General features: G+C 41.9%; 1 protein-coding gene across 1 annotated transcript in view; it reads left to right on the top strand.

The window, feature by feature from the left end:
* The first annotated feature begins 2,009 nt into the window (after window positions 1–2,009).
* The window catches only part of skap1 (src kinase associated phosphoprotein 1), a 45,061-nt gene continuing 26,271 nt past the window's right edge, over window positions 2,010–20,799 (top strand). The window contains exons 1-6 of the mRNA XM_083993708.1: window positions 2,010–2,189; window positions 4,101–4,206; window positions 4,816–4,841; window positions 5,017–5,130; window positions 20,455–20,535; window positions 20,668–20,751. Of these exons, the coding sequence (XP_083849834.1) occupies window positions 2,150–2,189; window positions 4,101–4,206; window positions 4,816–4,841; window positions 5,017–5,130; window positions 20,455–20,535; window positions 20,668–20,751 (451 nt within the window). The 5' untranslated portion in view covers window positions 2,010–2,149. The remainder of the gene's footprint in view (window positions 2,190–4,100; window positions 4,207–4,815; window positions 4,842–5,016; window positions 5,131–20,454; window positions 20,536–20,667; window positions 20,752–20,799) is intronic.

Genomic DNA, 20,799 nt, shown 5'->3' with positions numbered 1-20,799 from the left:
AACCACTTAGGACAATATAAGTAGGCTAGTAGTGCACCACAAATTAAAAACATGTTTAAAAATGAATTTCTACCTTTGCCATAAAGACCACAGCTTGTCTGCCCGCGTTAACATGTTACAACATCATCATTAAACGTGGCGGATATCGTGAGTACTTGAACGCAGCGCACTCATTTAAAACGGAAGCCTCTTCAAAATAAGACCAAAAAAAGACGGTTTAGTGCACCGTTTGTTACTTTGTTACAGTAAAGTCGCGAGACAGACAGCATATAGTCAACACATGATAAATTAAAAGCACATTAAAATCGAATTTCTACCGTGTTTTTCCAAAAAACATGCTGATTTACGACTTAACAGCGTCGTTAACCCAGTGGGCGACTGTGAGTACTTGAACGCAACGCCCACACACATCACTCTTTTACCCGTAAATCACAGCAGAACGTAATAAATCAAAGTAAGGTGAGTGTACAATCAAATAAAACCACTTTTAAAACCAAAGTTATTCAAATATCATCGATTGAAGTGGTAAATAAACGAACTTACTCATGTTTGCTGGTGATTTGAGACCTGTTGGTTCACAGGCCCGGTTAACGTTAAACAAGCTAGTTAACTATGCTAGCTAAATAACGGCTGTTAGCTACAACGAGCTAAATAACGGCTAATTAACGGCTGTTTACTTTAGCAGGCTAAACGGCAGATTTACGGCTGTTAGCTACAACAGGCTAAATAACGGCTAAGTTAATCAACGGCTGTTAGCTACAACAGGCCATGGGTGTCGGTGTCGGGACAGGTTTAGCGAGCACAGCACTTGCTTTCTAAAAAAAGAAAAGAAACTTGAAAAGCAACAGGAGAGGGGGAATAGTGGATATTTACTGGAAGATAGTGACTTTAAATTGCTGTATTCGGGCCAACTATTGTAAAGGAGGACGAGTTAACAGCCATGTTTTATGCTAACAGCTCTGCTTCTTCCTTCTGCCTAACAGGTGCAGCGACGCCATTTTGTGCCTTTTATGTTTTTTCACCAGGTGGGCAGTGCACCAGTGACTCAGGAATAATGAACAAAAAGGTGAGTAAAAATATATCACAACTCAGCTAGAAAAAAAATTAGGCTAGTACACAAACCATTTATGTTTCAGTGATGATGGGAATAACGGCTTTATCAAAAAAGTTTTTATTTCTTTTACTTACCGTATCCTGGTTAAAGGCCTGCTTTTACAATGTGGCAATTTATTTACTAACTCAGTCACTTTCTCGGAGAATACTAGAACTACTTACTTTTTTTCTTTAACAAAAGTAAAGTGCCCAACACTTATCATTGATTGGTAAGTTTCAGGGTTGTATTTGGGCCAATGTTTACTGTATTTAGTGTCACCAAAACCCATATTTGACACTGTGTTGACAAAATGATTACATGCTAAAAGCCTCACTCAAACCATAAAGAGGATGTTGTTTATTTCACTACAAATCTGGGTCAATACCACAGACTAATACAACTTTTCACAGGCTTTTTAAGTCCTAAACGAATCATGATGAAAATGTATTTATTGTGCTGCTTAAACTCCAGTGTTTTACTAAATAATCTCCTAAAAGAAATTTCCTCATAATAAGCAAATATTTTCAAACTAATAATAGGTAAGACAACCTAGCACAACCTAGTTTTCCTAACAAGACTAATGAATAGTCACCGGAGTTTTGATTTCACCACAAACACTTGCATGTGTTAAGAGTTTCCATTTTTGGCTCCTGCAGACTGATTAAAGATTAAAGCAGCTGGTGTGCAGGCCTGTGCTTTTGTGGCAGTGTTATTATGTCAGACAGAAGCGCGTCCTCTCTCGGCATCAGTCATATCTTGCCATCAGTCTCGGAAACCAGGGTGCAGCAGAGGAAGTTGTCATCTGTGCACCTGCTCCACCCCGCTCTGTGCAAATTTTCAGATGCATGCACGGAAGTTAGGTTTCAGAGCAAAAGGACACAGGTGGCTGTATGTTGTTGCAGCGTGTGTGAGTGTGTGTGTGTGTGACAGGCCTTTGTCTCTGTTATGGAGCTGTAATAGTATGACATAGTATTGTGTTGTAAATAGCTAAGTGTGAAGGAGCAGAAAAAGTCAGTGAACCAAAGTGTCTGGAGCTGGAACAGGTGAAATTCAGGGATGGGGACGATTCCGCACGACATTCGGAGACTTTTGGACGGTAATGTCTTTTATTTTTAATTGTTATAACCATACAGCTTGTTTTAACCCGCACAGTTTTATCTTTAATTCCCTATAAAAGTATGGAAATGTAGTTACTGTAATAAACTCTTAACATGTACACAACCAGAACACTCGGACATAACACTACCACATCTCTCCACCCTTGTAATAAACAGTAAACGGTGGCACCATTGTATTAGCTAGATTTGCATGTGCAGCTATGCCAGCAAACACGGCCTGCTGCGACGGGAGCATTTGCATATGTCAGTACATTTTATGTCTCATTGGAGTGAGCACATAAAGAAGTAGGATCAGATAAGTAATGGAGCACAGCCTGTTTTGCCTTTACAGTGTCATGAACCTGCGTCGGTGATGTTATTGTGACATTTAGCACCATGATAAAAGCAAATGTTGATCGTAACTGCTTACCTATACATATATCTCTCTCTCTTTGAGAAGACAGACGTCTGAGAAAGCATTGCCAGCATAGAAACAACAACCAACACATTAGAAAACACCATATTTTCATTTATTTGCATCAGTGAGACTTAACTGTGAGTTACCTGTGTAGCACATAAAGCTATAAACTGTTTGTAGAAAGGGGAAGCTGACCTGAGATCTGGGTCAAATCCAAAACTTCACCTCACAATGCACAAAAATATAACAGTAAAGTGAAAACAACATTATATTGTAGACAGGCAGACAAACAACTTTATTGATCAGCTTGCATACGAACATACAGAGACACGAGTAGGGGAGATGGTTGTAACACCTTTTGTCTCAGCTCCTCTACTGTAAACTGCAGAGTGTTTGTGGTAGGGCTCATTTGGCTCATTTGTCCTCTACAAATAACAGTGCCTTAAACTTCTTAAACTATATCACAGAATTCATGATTTGATGCCAAATGCAAAGAGTGCCACTGTTACAACCTACCCCACTACCAGAGTAGGTTGCAACACAACCTGGGGTCAATTGTAACAGTGAGATTGAAAACTAAAAACCGAGACCACTCCACAAAACATGCATCTCTGTAAGTTTATTGTGCATGTCCCAACACTGAAGCATCTTCCTATGGTTCAGTATGAACAAAAAGAACTCATCACCGATGGTTAAATGAAGAACAGTGTCAGTGGTGTGGATCCTAACATTAGAAAGCTGTCTTAAAGAACATATTCAGATAATAATAATAATGAACATTGTACATTTATGAATGGAAACATTCAGCAGGAGGCCAGAAGCAGCTAATTATCCATGTATAATTCCAGGAAAGATGGTTGACGCTTAATAAAGCAACAAAGATAAAAGGTGTTTCAACCATCCCTGGTCTCCTCTACATACAATAAAATAGATAAAGTAGAATAAAATGCCAAGGAATATAGTGGAACCAGGGATCAATAAAAAGGGGATACTATTCTAATATCGACCAATAAGATATTAAAAACTCTACATGGGTAAAAAAGAATAAAATGATTATTAAGAATTTAAGAGACGAATGGCAGAGGGAATAAAATATTTAAAGAAACAGTCAGGTGCTACAGACAGGTGAGACGTACTGACGACAATGATACGTGTGTTTATGACGATGAAATACTCTCACAACTTAATTTCAAGATAAAATAACACACGGCAGCTCTTCACAGACTTTTATTTTGGAGGTTTCTATGTCAAGGTCATGATATGTTGTGGCCATCAGACCTTGGCAGAGTGGACATGTGTGATGTGCAGCACCAGTGTGTGATATTTTATCTAGGTAAACACTTGGAAAAGGTTTGGAGGTTTGTCTTTAACACTGAACTCCCATCACTGTCCAAACGCTCCATGTCTGTTCTTTAACTTTCACTTTAACCCTTTTTACCTGAACGTCCTTTTGGAAAAAGCATTTGTGTTTTGTGTCTTGTCGTCTCCTCAGACTGTGAGGTGTTTGTGTTGGAGATCCTCGAATCTGAGAACCTCAGTGAAGACGGCCAGGAGGCCCGGAAAGTCTTACTGAACAACTTCAGGGTCGTCCACATGAGGTAGGAGCAGTGTTTAAATCAGAGCGGAGGCGCAGACAGACACACACACACACACAGGAAGCTGCTCTACTTGTAGTTTCATGACACCATTATCTAACTTTTGCCTTTTAATATTACACAAGCTCCTTAATTGTTGCTGCAATTGCTTTAAACACAGTTTGCTAAATTACATTCGAAGGAACTCATTTAGTCTTAATGGTGTCACCTTCAAGACTCCGTTTCTTATTGCTATTAAAACTTTAAAGCTCGTGTAGAATAATCTTTTCTGATCAGGGTAATTTAATCTTAATCTTAATGTGATTTAATTTCCGAGCGCGAGGAGAGGAGAAGTCCACCAAACCCAGAGAAGTTTAGACTCTTGTACGAAGCAGCGGTATAGTTTACTCCGGAAACTGACTTCTGACTTCTCTGGTGTTGCCTGCAACTGGGTGATAACACAGAGCCGTGCACCGGTTCACAGAAGACTCTGTGGTTTTGTGGCGCAGGCTGCAGGAAGCAATTACTGAAATTCACAAACAGTCCTGGAGCAGAGTCGTCTGAGAAAGTGAAAGCACACGAGTTAAACAGATTTTGATTTAAACTTCTTTTTGTTTTTGTTTTACTTTACAGAAACCCTCAGGAGTTTCCCTTCCCATGTAAGTAAAGAACTGAAGCACTAAACCGTAGCTTGACTCTTTTTTACCTGATTGACTCACTCACATTTTGTTTCATCTCTGTTTAACACACACACACACACACACACACACACACACACACACACACACACACACACACACACACACACACACACACACACACATTGTCACACAGACTCGGCAGATGAAGATGGTTCTGAAGGAAACCGTAGCCCCAGTCTGGGTCGCTCCGGCCCGTCCGACGACGCCTCGGTCGCCTCCGACTACCAGGACGACGGAGGCCCAGAGTGTGAGTCAACAACAACTGTATATGTGTGTGTGTGTGTGTGTGTGTGTGCGCCAAGTGCATTTCTAAATGTGTGTATCTCTGCATGGCAAAGCAGCACTAATGGCTAATTTCTTCGCAACATTAGTTGGAGAAAAAAAAAAGGGGCAATAATTTAGATTTTGAGCAGCGAACATGTGACTGTGTCTGAGCTCGAACCAAAGGACAATGAGCTGAAACTTAAACCCTGAATAAAGACACGTACACGCCCTTTATTATTATTATCATGCTCTTTATCAACACGTGTTTTCCACCGTGTGTGGGGGAATTTGGCGTCGACAAAAAGAGAGAAAAGTAAAAAAAAAAAAAGAGGAGTTGGTGTCAAAATTCAAGATTCAAGACAACTTTATTAATCCCTTAAAGGGCAATTCCATGTACTCAAAACAACACAAAACATGTAAAAAGAAAGAAAGAAAGAAAAAGTGCAAAATCTGCTCGCTCTAATAATAATGTACTAATTCCAATAAATATCTCCATTAAAAGTTCAGTTCAATCTCTTAATGATGAAAACACATCAAAATCAAAAATATCAAAAATACGAATACCGGACAGATTCAGAAACACACAAAAAAGAACAAACAACAAGTGCAGCAGCAGGGTTTCGAACACACGATCCCTGACACGCCTACATACACCTCGCCACAGGAAGCGCAGGCAGACCTCTCCTCCTCCTCTTCCTCCTCCTCCTCCTCTTCTCTTCCTCCTCCTCTTCTTCCTCCTCCTCCTCCTCTCTGTACATTGTTGCTCGCCTTATTAATTTGAGAAACTATTCCACATCTCTCAGTCGGGCTCCTACCTTTTGGCCGGTGACATCACTGACTCCTCCTCCTCCTCCTCCTCCTCCTCCTCCTCCTCCTCCTCCTCCTCTGCCTCCCAGCCCGTGTGCAGCAGGTAGAGGCCGGCCTGGTGCTGGGGGGCTGGTGGTTGTCACAGGTCTGAACGGTGACCTAGAGCTCCCTCCAGTGGTGGATCCTCCTCCTCCTCCTCCTCCTCCTCCTCCTCCTCCTGGTGTGTATCTGTATCCTTGAGCTGTGTGTAGCTCTGTGTGTGTGTGTGTGTGTAGCTGTGTGTGTGTGTGTGTGTGTGTGTGTAGGCGGCCCACACAGAGAGAGAGGCTTTGTAGCTGCAGGCTAATGCAGTGATTGATTGACCCCGAGCTCCTCTATTCTTTCACAACCGGGTTTGAAATACAACACTGTACCTGAGGGGCCATGTGGGCTCTATCCCTCTCTCCCTTTATCAATCTTTCTCTCTATCTTCCTCCTTCCCTCCCTCCCGTTCAGACTTTTTTTTTTTGTATCTCTTGACTCCATGTGCCGGCTAATAGCCCTTGACGTGACATGCTGCAGGTGGGCATTACCGACTCTGCCGCCGCCTCAGGTGCCAATCTTTACCCCCACACTTCTTTTTTTTTCTCAGCTCTTTTTTTTTTCTTACTGGAGGTGAAGTAAAGTCTGAATCATGTGGAATTTCCCAATCTGGAAAGAAAAGAAAAAAAAAAAAAAACGCCACCACAACGACAATCGCTTTGTGATACCGGTAGTTAATGCCAGCTGGATGTAGTCAAAAACGATCCCTTTTTATTTGGAAAACGGCTTAATGAACTCTTCCGTCCTCCGCCCACAGAAGAGTAATTCACGCCTCTCTCTGCAACTTTGGGGGGAAAAAAACAACAACAACACAGAGTAAACAAATCACAGCAGATGGCGGCGACGCAGACCAACGAGACAACCATCATTTTTTTCTTTCTTTTTTTTTTGAAATTGTTTATTTCTGAATAAACGTGGTGAAATTTCCTCGGGGAAACAAACAAAATCAAACAATAAAATGCCTTAAAAATAAAAAAAATAAGCTAAAAAAAAATCCCCCTTTAGGCTGTAATGGCAAACGCGGCCAAATACACAAACGGCGCCGTCTGTTAAGTTACCGTGGAGCCCGGTTGGTTGTTAAAGCTCGAAACGCGGTGTCACTCCGCTGTCGATGTTAAATGTGAGAAATCGCCAATTATGCAGCACCACGAGAAAATCTTCCTTCTCTTTCATCTGCATTTTTTCTTTTATTATCAACAACTGGCGCCTCTTAACTCTTACTACACTTTAAAAAACACAATTTTTAGTTTTTTTGTTGGTGTTTTCGGAGGTTGTGTATGTGTTGGATGAATAATCCTCAGATTGGATTCTGCAGGAGAAACGTTCACCTCGCAGCGCTCGCTGTGTCTTTTTATTGCAGCAGCAGTGGCGGTGGCGGCGGCGATGGCGGTCGTGTTAGCGTAGTGAATGGCCTGTGTCCTCACTAAAAGGGCATGTGGAGTTCATAGTTCATTCTCTGTTCATTGCCAGTTGAAAGAAAGAAATGGCTCCTCACACGTTTCTGCTGGGCGGTCTCGTCTGTTTTAAAGGGAAAGAGGGAGTGTTTGTGGGAAATAATGACCTGCCTGACTGACTCACTGACCGCTTAATGAAATCACTGGAGGAATCGTCCAACGGTGACGATTTTAATTTTTTTTCTCCCCTTTTTTTTTTTTTAAAATCCAGAATAAATCAGCATTACCTTTTTTTATCTATATATTATTGTGATTTAAAGTAAAACATTCGTCTTTCTCCCTCCAGACTCGAGTCGTATCATTTCATTTGAGTCTGCTCTACTGTACACAATAGAGACTTTGTGACTCGGGAGCAGGATGTATGATCCGTGGTAATCGACTGCCTGCCTTCGCTGCTCTCTGTTCCCTAACCAGAGAGTGAGTGAGTGTGAAGTCGATGGCTGCTGCTTTGCTTCTTCTCTCTCTTCTTTTTCTTTTTTTTTTTTTTTTTTAACGCGCAGGAGGAGCCTGTGCCGTTTGATTAGATGCGGTGGCCCTGTTGTCTTCAGCCGAGTGGGTGACACCAGATTTGTAATGGCTGACAGGAACAGATGGAGCCTCCATTGTTAGCCCGGGTGTCTGCATGGTAATGTGAACTGAGTTTCACCCGGCGACCGCACCGGTGACCTGACCGCGCCTGCAGCCTCACCCCAGCCTCCTCGTCTGCCCCCGTTAGCAACCTCCACTCTCCCTCCACACACACACATTTTCAGGATGTTTTCTTTTGGGGTTTTTTCCCCCCACACACACACACACACTTCTTCGCCATTCCAGTGCATTTTTGCATACAAACGAATGCACAACACAAACTTCTCCCTCTAGCGTACAGCATCTCTTCCACACACACACACACTAGTAGCAGTAGATACCCCAGGAGACAGCCGGGGGGACGTGGGGCTTTTAGTCCTGTCATGCTGTTTCGCAGGTCAAGTTTGCGAAGTCGAAATGGCCTGTTTGTTTTTCTCTGATTGGGGGGAGCACCGCTGGGCGCTCGGGGTTGTTTGCCGGGAAGCTGCGGCGATGACAGAGTGTCGCAGGAGGAAGAGCTTTGTTTCAGGAGGCGTGCAAAAAAAAAAAAAAGAAAAAACAGAAAGAAAGAAAGAAAGAAAAAAAAAAGATGGCGCTTCTTCTGAAACATCTCCTTCTTCTTCCTCTTTGTGACCGTAATGACTCTGTGATGATGCAGCCTGGATCTGCTCAGGTGTGGACGACGTCGGCGCCGAAACTAAGATTATTTTCACCCTTTATATTTTGTGTCATAGTATTTTATTTTATCTTTTTGCAAATATAAGGGTTTATTTTCTCAATTAATCATATAATTATATAACATTTCCAGTTTTCTTTCCAAAAAGCTGCACTTTAATGAAGTGTAGAAGCTGTAATTCGGTCTTTCTCTGCATTTTCTTCCCCTGAAAAATGAAATCGATGATGTCGTCGACTGATATTTTCATCTCTTTCAGTTGGTTAGGCCTCTTTCTTTCTTTTCTTTTTTCAATTAATCATATAATTATATAATATTTCCAATTTTCTTTCCCATAAGACAAACGAAAGCTGCACATTGTTGAAGTGTAGAAGCTGTAACTCGGTCATTCTTGGTGTTTTTTCCCCCTATTTTCATCTCTTTTCGTTCTTCTTTCTTTTCTTTTCTTTACTTTTTTTTTTTATGTAAAATATTCAGGGATGTGGCTCCTGTCAGTCATTACTGGCGTCGTCGCCGCTGCTGCAATCTCCTCCTCCACCAATTACTGGCACTAGAAAATGCAGTAGGATAAACCAATATGAAGTTTATGTCTGGCCGTTGTTGCCTATTCCTCATTTCAATACGAGGAGCCGCTGCACAGTAACAACAATATTACACCACGCCGGTAAATAGAATATTAAATCAACCTTTTTTTTTTTTTAGTCGTTTTGGCTGAAGCTTGATAAAGCTATATAAAGTGAAGTGTTTTGGAGTGTGTGTTTATGTGTGTGTGTTTATATGAGTGTGTTTATGTGTGTTGTTGGCTGGTTGAAATAGGGGAGAAAGCGATGCCAGCTGAGGGATTGATGCCCCATCGGGGGGTAAATCAGGGAGGTGTTCAGGTGCCAACTGGCCCTCGACTGTGTTTGAAGTCCAATTATCTGTTGGAGGAAGAGAGAGCGTCGATGCACGGAGGCGTTCGTGCCATTTTTTTCTTTTTCTTCTCCTTCTTCTCCTTCTTCGTCTTCTCCTACACCTGGACAGAGCTCGGGGTCGTGGTTTTTCTCCCGGCCTGTCGTCTCCCCACTTGACTGAACTTTTGACCTTTTGGCCTCTCCCCCGGCGGCCAGCCAACCAACCTGTGACCTGTCTGCGCTCCGTCAGCGATCATCCTGGTCCTGTCACACACACACACACACATTTACACATACACACACACATATATCTACTGTATCTCTCCCTCAGAGATTAATTTTTCCCTCCGTTCGTCGATAGCGCGGCTGCTCGTTTGCGAGGAAGCGAGAGAGAGGAATATGTTAATGACCTCCTCCTCCTCCTCCACTCCTCCTCATTCTCCTTTTTTCCTTCTCATCCTCCCTCTCTCTCTCTCCAGTCGCTGCTTTTCTAGAAAGACACACACTCACACTCGTACACACACACACTCACGCACACATTACGAGGCAGCAGCAGCAGCAGCAGCAGCGGGCTCTCTGTGCATCGCTGCGACTGCTCGCCATCAGGGTTCAAAAGTTCACCCTATTCCCTCAGGGCTACTGTGCTGCTGCAGATGCTGATAGTCTTTTCTCTCCCTTTCTCTCTCTCTCCCCTTCTCTCTCTCTCTCCCTCTCTCTCTCTCGGCTGCCTTTCTCTCCCTCTCTCCCTCGCTGTTTACACTATTAATCTTGTACACTCTCTCTCACACACTCACTCACGCTGCCTGGCAAGAAGAGAGCGGCTTGAAGGGGGGATTTGGACGTATTTAACCGAAGGGCATCCATCACTCTCATCTCTGGTTTCACCCCCACCACCAAAAGCCACACTGTGTTGTAGTTTTTTGTTGTTTTCTTTTTTTTTTTTATTCTGGTTTGTTAGCTTCTCTCCACAGCAGCAGCAGCAGCAGCAGTTCTCCCTCCCTCACTCCCTCTCTCGTGCTCTCGTTTGCTTTGTTTTATTGTTGCATTGCATATAATTACATCCCCGCGCTGCCTCTGGTGTAGCGTCGTGTCGAAAACCCAGGGAAAACAGGCGAAGGTAAATGTGCGGCAGTCCATCTGTAAAGAGGCGCATAGGCAGAATGCAAAGTGGGAAGCCGGGGCAGGGTGGCTCCTAATCTCCCCCAGAGCTGTCAATGTCACAGACAAATAGCAAAACTATCAGATGCGGCGGGTTCACCCAGAGGTTAGCGTTCCCAGGTACCTCCTGCATTCACTCCCTCCCTCCTCTCTCTCTCTCTTTCTCCCCCCCTTCCCCTTCCCCCCCTCTCTCTCTCTGCCTTTTGCAAATGAGAATTTGATTTTGCCCTCCACTGGAATCCATTTCTGGAGATGAATGAAGTTTCAATGCCAACGCCCAGGTGGCCTCCGCTGATTTCTTAGGGAAATAAATGGAGATGGGAGAGATGTGTTGGCCTGTAAACAGACAGTGACACGACGGCGCCCGATGCCTCTGGGATCCCTCTGTTTAATTGTTGCTGTAATGTAGCACTTTAAGGTCATTAACATGCCCTTGTGGAGTTATTCAGGGATGTAGAGGATGCATCCCTCTCTCTCTCTCTCTCTCTGCACGGCCGGGGACGAGGGAGTGTGTCTGTGTGTGTGTGTGTGCCAAGTAGGGGCTTACAGGCTATCTGAGGATTGCTGTTTATCTACATATGGAAATGTATACATATATCTATATCTATCTATCTATATATATATATAAATGTATTTTTTTTTATTGATTTAAACTGGCCCGTTGCTGTCAATTAGTAAAATCAGACGAGGATGACATTTAATTGTTTTTTCAGAAACCTTCTTCCTGCAGCAAATTAGTGATTTAAAAAAGCAGATTTTAACATTTTTACTTCAAAATAAAGATTTCTTCTGCAGCTGATCACAGTTAAAGTGACAACATTTAAAAAACAGAATTAAATTCTATTTTTTTCATTTATTTAGTTGCTATTTCGTTGAATTTAAAGTGTTCAGTTTAATCCTAGTTCCATTGTGATGAAGCATTTAAACATAATTTAATAGAAGAAAAAAAAACTTTCGTTAAATAATGATCATCACTGTTTTTTCTTCTTTTTTTTTTAACTATAAGTTTGCATGAGTTCTTTCAGAAATCAGTTTTGAACGACTTGTGCAGTCGTTACTGTCACAGAGGAGGATTTAGTTTTCCTCTGAACGACGCGCTGCAAAACTCTCCTGTCTGGTTTTCGTATTTATTTATAAATAAATAAATAAAAAAGATTAGTTTAAAAAAGTTGGATAGTATTATAAAAAATAATGAATTAAAAAACATTCACAATTGTCATTATTTCAGACGTGAACCAGTTATTAAAAAAAATATGTATAAAAATACATAGTTGAAGAATAAAATACTTATAGGATTTATTTTATTGCAGCTTTTTCAAAATGAGTCATATTTCCTGTTGCAGAGAAAAACAATTTCGATATATCTCTAATTTGCTCAGAAAAACTCCAAAGTAATAATTCTGTCTTGTTTATTAAACATTTAAAAGAAAACTTCTAAAATATATAATAATAATAATACTATATTGCAGCAATTATTTGCAGGTCTGCTTTAGATTTTAAGAATTAAATATAAAACAGAATAAAACCTGTGACAGTACTGATGTGAGACACGAATCTGACTGAATATTAACATTTGAATGATTCATAAATAGGAGCTAAATGTGTTTTTATATCTATGAATCCCAGTGGGTTAAAACGCAACAATTTGCTCCATTGAAAACAATTAAATTAAATATATTTTATTGCAATTAGAACAAACGACATCGGCTTTAACCCAAAACTCTGACTCCTCCTGAACATTTGGCTGTATTTGCCTCTGACTGCGTCGTTTTGCTGTCACACCTGTTGCCCCACCACAGACTTTGCCTGTGATTTACGGGAGGGAGTCAAAGAACGATAGCATCATATAATTGTTTATTGGCATAATATGTAACGGCGGCGACAATAAAACAAGAGTGATTATATGTTAAGGTAACAGGCGTTGAGATACGGCTCAGAAATCACTGCCACGCCGCACGGCCCTCTCACGCCACAACATATTTATTTACTATTATTGCCGAAATTATATTTAAAGCGTTTTAGTGGAAATAACGGGAGCGGTTTTTAAAGCTTTTGCAATAACGCCGTGGCACATTGAGAGGGCGAGCGTGTTGATTTTCTCTGAGTGTTTTTCCCTCCAGGCTGCGTCGTTCACCGCGTTATATCCCGTTTTTATCACACATACAGAGGCTCTCCTGTGGGCCCCAACTCCTCCATTGTTGGTATTTATATTCATACGACTGTGTGTGTGTGTTTGTGAGTGTTTTTTTTTTTTTTTCTTTAACTCTCTCTCTTTATTTTGTGTGTGTGTGTGTGCGTGTGTGTCGTCCCTGTCAGTGTAGCAGCTGAAAACCATCCCCAGCGATTAGAGGATCATTGTATCTGCAGTTAAGCATTTGAATAGTGGTAGTAAATCTAGAAAAGGGAAATTCAGGGTCGCTGTAGACGCTGCTTATAGCTGCCCAGGGGGAAGCCCATGTCACATTGTAAATTTAGCCCCTTAGTGTCTTTCTTTCTATTTTTTTTTTTTGTGTTACAGTGCTCGGTCCGTGTCTGTGTCTGTTTGAATGTAAGAAAACCTACGATGACTTGACATCTAGACGTGCACATTTTCTTTTCTCCCCCCTCCTCTCTGTCTCTCTCTCTCTCTCTCTCTCCTCCAAATTGCATTAAGTGTAACAGACAATAAAAGAAGAGAAACGTGGAGCTGCAGCTTCATTGATTTCTAACCCAAACTGCAACATGTTAAAGCTTTTATCTCAGATCGACATCCCCTGATCAAACACACACACACACACACACACACACACACAAATACACGCACACAAAAAAAAAATTAAAGTTAATTAATCGCTCCTGGTGCCATTGAACATTAGCAGCAGCAGACGACGACTATGAGGATGAGGATGAGGAGGATGAGGATGCAGCAGCCACGATGATGCAGCCCGACTTAATGCACTGCATGTTGTCCTCCGGTTCAAACACATGCATTAGGAGCTCCTAAACACGGTTTATGTATCGACGACTTGGAGTCCTAATCAAATCAGGGTGGAGGAGAGGAGGGCAGGAAGACGTTACTGCCCTTAACCTCAGAGCCGCTCAGTCTCCGCGGCCGCCGCCACCGCCTCGCTGCAGGGACGCTCGCCGGGGCGCTGGGCCTCCCGCCGTAATGAGGAAAAATGTATCAATTTAGCTTCGGCCTGCGCGCAGATTGAGCGCCGGGCGGGTAAAGGTGCACTGAGTGAATCCTTTTTCCTAATCAAGGACGGTGTGTGTATGTGTGTGTGTGTGTGTGTGTGTGTGTGTGTATATACTATATCTATCGAAGAAGAGGATTGTGGTCTGGTAGAATCAGCAGCATTCCTCCCCTCACCCCCCCCCCCCCCCCCTCTCCTCAGGGCCGGGGGAGCCTCTCTCTGCCTTCTGTTTCACCTCATCAGCAGAGTTCACACCGAGGTCAGGTCCTGCCCCCCCCCTGATGCTGCTGCTGCATTCAATGCAATACCTCTCGCTCGCATCGGGGAAAAAAAAAAAAAGAAAAGCCCCCGTGCTCAAGGACTAAAGCAGAGGAGAAAGAAAACATATGATAACTTACTGATTTTTGATCCCGACCCCCCCCGCTACACGCCCTCAAATAGATTTATTAATCCCATTAATAGTGTCAGTGATATTTTATCCATTTACTTTTCGACCTCACACTCTGTACAAGGAAATGCATTGACTTGCTGGGCAGGATAACCCTTTTATTTATTTATCTATTTATTTATTTATTTGAACCAGAGATTTAAAAAGTTAAAACAAATCTCGTATTAAATGACACTAATGTCATGTGAATGTGCCAGATTTTACCATAAAGTTCGATTTAATGCTCAGTCCTCAGGTGGGTTAATGTTAGGAATCAAGATAAACAACAAAAAGCTTCATTGTAACATAGAGGAAGTAAATTTGCAGCAGTTTTTACGATCATTTAAGGTCACTTTTATACCAAAACACCCCAAAATGAACTGGTTTTGCCCCTGAAATCTAATTTCTTTCAGCTTTTCCTATTTATAAAAAACAGTAATATTTAATATCTTTGTGTTTTAGGGTCGTTGGTCGGACAAAACAAGCTCTTTGGATCAACTGAAGTTCATTTGACTTCTGTCGTTTATAGACCAAATGATCCATTGAGGAAAATTACAAATGAATCAATAATGAAAATAATAGCAGAGTCAAATCCGTCATGAATGAAAATAAAAGTTAAAACTGTGATCGAACAAGACACAACGACAACATCACATTTAGGAAAACAAATGTACAGTCACACAAAGAGCCACAGATGTAGACTTTCAAGCAAATATTAAAGATGTATGACACACACACACACACACACAGACACACACACACACACTCTCATTAAGACAAAGAATAGATCAGCTACTTAAGACAACCAGTATTAGACATCACATATGGCATGCAGACTTCAAATAGACTTGATCGACGTTGATGGACGGAGCACGGCGAAAATATTAGTGGTGAATTTTTTATATCCTTTCATGTGTTTCCACCACCGTCCGTCCGTCCGCCCATCTGCTTCTGTGTCGGACGTTATAAACACACAGAAACACATTATATGCTATTATTTTTACATTTGCATGAGTTTAGATGACACATATTTTACATGATGTGGAAAAACTAAAGAAAGAGGAAAAGAGCAGGTTTGATTCCTGATGTAAACTGAATGAGAGTGCGTTCAGGCCGTTGACTCTAAGAGTACATGGACCCCCGCTGGGACCGAGCCGCCGCCACCGCCGCCGTCGTCACCATCCTACTGTCTCACACAACAGATAATAAAGGCAACGTTCGCTCATTCCCTCGCTCTCCTCCAGCGTTTTCCATCTTGTCAACATCTTCAGTGCATTTCTGCGTTTTCATAACAACATCCATGTTGCATTACGACCACCGTTAGATCTAATGTTAACATATTAGCCCTCCCACCCGACCATTTCCCCCTTCATTTTGATTCACTTTCTATCCAGCCTTTGATTGACTTTCAGCCTAACTAAAGTGGATTTTAATGAGAGAATACATTAACTCCCTCTGGTCATGCTAACATAAATCAGCCTTTTCTTGCAGGATCAACTGCTGAGCTCATAACACCATGCTGAGAGAGTGTGAATAACCAAATGAGAGATTGTGGCTGTGGCAAAAAAAAAAAAAAAAAACACTGGCAGCTCAGATGCATTTGCATTGTTGTGTATCTCCCCCCCTATACACACCCACTCTGAGTTTAACACAAGTTCACGAAGGCAGCAGCACACACAGGTCAGAAGACGCTCCTCTGCCGGGATCAATTAAACACATATCTCCGGTCAATTCCTATTGATTATCTCCTTCCATTTGGAAATGGAAGCGACTGCAGCCTGATGACCGCTGAGAGCCGTTAGATTCAGTTAGCGTGACTTCTCCTCACCTTGATTTACACAAGTACACGTGACGCCGACGCCGCTGCTGCGACTCCTGCATCGCATCTGTCTGCTTCTCTTTTGTTGGTAATTGCACTCAGCTAAATAGGTTATGCTGAAATATCAATAAATTGCCATCAAATTAATGTCAATACCAAAGCTGTGGATGGTGCTAATTAAAACGCAAAAGGGATGAAAATGAAGTCATGGCATTGCCCTGAATAATTGATACAGCAATTTATGATTTTTATGAAGGAGTGCCGTCTGTCTGCGATTTTGATGAGGCCTTAATTAGATGCATTAATGTGTCTCTCTGTGCCTGTGCTCCAACTCAAAACTCAAACACCATGATGGTTGTTGGGGCTTTTTTTTTTTTTTTTTTTAAACGCTCTCAATGAGGCTTTCTCAAATAACATTACCTTCCTGAATATCCACTTAAAACCGCTCCGGTCCCAAGGAAGGTGTTAGTGTGTAATTTTCATTAAAAGGACGGAGACATTGTTAGCTCAGGACCAATCAGGGTCTGCTTTTGTTCTCGGCGGGGAGTGAGCGTGAGCAGCAGCAGCAGCGTTAAAGGCAGCGTGGTGCGTTTAGGTTCTGCTGCGACCCTGTGGAAGAAACCAGAACTAGTATATATCGTGGTGGTGGTGGTGAAGCCGCCTGTGTTTGCACGAACGAACGAACGGCGTGCTCGTGTGAGGTGTGTGGGGTCAGGTCACTGCGGCGTTAAGAGCGTTAAACACGCATGAATGTGTAATGTTTATTGACTCAGGCAGATCAGAGTGATCCCGTGTTGATTTTTGTTCCTCCTCATCTATTAGCCCGGCTCAACCCTGCGAGATAAATGAAGAGCGAGGGAGGCAGACGGATGAGGGGATTAGAAGTGGGCCGCAACAGGGAAGCAGCAAAGTCCAGGGAAGAGGAGGGGGAGGAGGGGGAGGAGAGGAGGAGGAGGGGGGAGAAAAAATGGACAGACTTGCCGGCGGATAGATGAGGTGGAGGAGCATAATGACCGCTGTTTGTTATGATGTACTGAATCAGGTTCTCTTTGACAAAACAGTCCTTAGCACCTCTGTATTTATAGTGTCACCGGTCAGTCCATCCACAAAGGCAGGCCGATGATGTGTGAGCGTGTTAGTGCCGTGAGGTGTCTGGGCGCTCTGCTCTGGAATGACCCGCTCATCCGTCAGGCCGAGCCGAGCCGAGCCGAGCTGAGCTGAGGGCCGATCGCACAGCACACTCTTCTCTTTTCTTTTCTTGGACTCCGGTGTGTGAACCTAAATCTCAAGGAATGCCAGCCGAGCAAAAGAGCCAATATCAACTTTATTCTCCCCGTAGATCAAAGTTATTTGGACTGAACAACAACAACAGCAACAACAGCAGAGAGCAGCAGGACTCAGGAATTCAGGATTTAAGATTTAAGAACTAACAGACAAGCTGGGTACAATAGGAAATAGACTAAGTTAAAAAAGTTTTAAAGGAATTAGTTGAGGAAAAAAGACAAATAAAACATCAATAAATAACATGTATGTATTTACAGTATGTAGTAGATAGATATACGTATATAAACCAGAGGTGTAGTCCAGTGATTCTCAAACTTTTTTACATCAAGGACCCCTAAACTGACCCAAATTAGACCACAGACCCCAATTGGACAAAATTTTGAAGCAAACTACATATTTATTCTGACACTGAAGAACGTTACTGTTTTTAGTCAATGTATGTTAAAATTAGGGCCAATGGCGTGAATTTTTGGAAATATTGTAGAGAAATTTCTGGAAAAATGGCAAAAAAAAAAAAAAAGTTAAAAAAAAATAAAATTCTAGAAAAAATTGGTGAAATTTCAAGAAAGAGTTGGGGGCCCCTTGAACCCTCTCAAGGACCCCTAAGGGTCCCCGGACCCCACTTTGAGAACCATTGGTGTAGTCTAATTTGTTGTAGTGGTATACTGCTTTTTAAGTGGGTTCAGTGTTCATACCTGTATCACATTGACTATAGTTAGATAGTTTTGTTGTCGTGGGTATATTGAGATATTTATGCATTATGCAGTATCACATAGACTACACCACTGATATAAACCATAATGAGTAAAAAGGGGTGGAAATTTTAAAAAAAAGTGCATACTTCTTCCTACTCCTTTTTTGAACTTGTGCATATTATGATTTGCTGATGCTTATATTTTTATTTTTATATATTCCCATTCATTTCAGACACGTTCGTTCGAAATAAGCTATTCATTCATTCATTCATTCATTCATTAATTAATTCATTCATTCAACATAGATAAATGACAAAGTTTGTAAGTCCCGTGCACAGAAACTAAGTGCTTCTTCTAGGTGCCGGCTGGTGCAGGATAAATCACAGTTAAAATTCAAAAAAACTTCCAGCGCTCACTAGAGCATAGGATAGACACGATTTATTATCAAAAATAAAAACAGAAGAGGCGAACAACGAGTTTCACATGTTGCTTCATCAGATTCGCTCTTGATTGACATCATGATCACGACAGCCCGACAATCAATCAATCAATGAGATACACATTTACAAGCTCATCTATAAAAGGCAAGTACAAATACCATAAATAGCATGAAAAAGATATAAAGAGTAATACAAATTTCATCATCTGAGAAGTGTCAACTCTCATATTAGGAGACAATATAGATGAAAAAATAATGTAGATCATAAAAAAGCATAATAATTAGGACCAAAGATACAAATGCATAATCTAAATGTACTGTACCAACTCTACTGTATCAAAAATAGTAGTGTATACAGTATAAATAATCACAAAATATAGAAAGTGGAAATACGTATCAACAATTACAATACATAGAAACACATATCCAAAAACAAGTGTGTTAATGTAAATACTCCACAAATCTACTGAAGCTACCTGATAAATGACCCTGAAGAATAAAACACACAGAAAAAGCTGCAATTAAAGTGCAAAAGCTGCAGTGACGTCCGTGGTCGAACAGTTGTATTTATTCAGCTGTCACCGCCGGCAACGCTGCTTTTTCATGTTGCCGATGATTTTTTATGAATGAGAAAGAGGTTCCTGTTTTTCTAACGTTGGAGAGGGGGGGGGGGGGGGGTGCTCTTTGTTTAAGCCGGACGACCCTGTTGGGGATGACATGTTTGGGTTTTCCCAGCAGTTAAACAGGTCCTCTCTCTGTCTGTGAGGAGGAGGAGGAGGAGGATGGGGGTTAGGCTTCAGCACCGGTCTAAATGGGCTTCAAACTGGCGGTTCCTGTTCGCCCCCTTTCTGCTTTCTTCTCCTTCTTAATGCCTGTTGACTAATGAATTCACAGGAAGTGGAGCTTTTTTGTTTTTGACACATGGAAAAACCAGGTAGTCCTGTTGAAGCGGAAGAAGAAAAAGAAGATGGCGATGGGCCCTCGAGGTCGACCCGGGGTCAGCGTTACAAGTTCCCCCTCTCTAAATGACTTGAGGCGAGGAAATAGGTCAGAGAAGCAGATTTGCTCTTTTCCAACATGGACCAGCTGGTTAAAAAACCTCCTGTTGGACGACGAGAGGTTAAAACACGTCTTGTATAAACATCGTCCGGAAACGTTGATCCTGTCTGAAGTGCATAACTACTAACTGCATTAATTAATTAACTCAAAGCTCTCAGGTCGTCGTTGAGCCGTCGTCCGATCCTGTTTAAAAAAAAATTTGACTTTGCAAATTGCAGAGAGTTGTTTAAAAAATCCACACAGGAAGGCTGCTCCCATTAAAAGTGCAATGTGAGCGGATGAATGGAGTGCAGCGCTCAGCAGCACTGTAAATGTATTGATCCGGTTTCCTAAAGCCGAGCAGGGATGTATTTGATCCGCACGGCTGGAGACTTTATATTCCTGTGTGTGTGTGTGTGTGTGTGTGTGTGTGTGTGTGTGTGTGTGTGTGTGTGTGTGTGTGTGTGTGTGTGTGTGTGTGTGTGTGTGTGTTGCCCCGGGAATGAAGAACATTTTAAGTGCAGCTTATTAGGAGTTGGCTCTGAAACGATTAGCCGATTAATTGATTAGTTGCTTTTAAATAACAAATCAGTCACGTTGAGTCATTCATCTAGAAAAAAATGCTGCAACTTTGCAAATATGAGGATTTATTGTTGTTTTCTCTTCTCCTTTATATTAATGTGAACCAAACCAGTCAATGTTTGGAGTCGAGGAAGTCTCAGATTTGGGTATTTATTGATATTTTTTCTTTATCTTTTTATGAACTAACATGAAGTTGTTGTGTCCACACTTATAGACTTTGGGGACATCCCATCTGTGGCGGCCCAGGACCTGAGCAACATCCTGAAACAAGGCTACCTGGAGAAGAAACGAAAAGGTGAAGCAGCTTGGACTCGTGCTAGATGAGTGGGATTTACTGCAGAAGGAAAAATCTTCATGTTTTTGGACATGAATTGCTGCTCATAAGTCATTTCCATCTTGATCTATTCTTGTTTCCTGATTCATCCAGACCACAGCTTCTTCGGCTCCGAGTGGCAGAAGAGATGGTGCGTCCTGAACAACTCCATATTCTACTACTTTGGGAGTGAGAAAGGTTCGTTTGAGACGTGAAGAAAGAAACATCACACACACTTAAATCTGA

The sequence above is a fragment of the Trachurus trachurus genome (assembly GCF_905171665.1).
Source record: "Trachurus trachurus genome assembly, chromosome: 19".
NCBI lineage: Eukaryota > Metazoa > Chordata > Actinopteri > Carangiformes > Carangidae > Trachurus > Trachurus trachurus.
The sequence above is the reverse complement of the archived record's forward strand: the minus strand, read 5'-3'. Positions and strand labels throughout refer to the sequence as shown.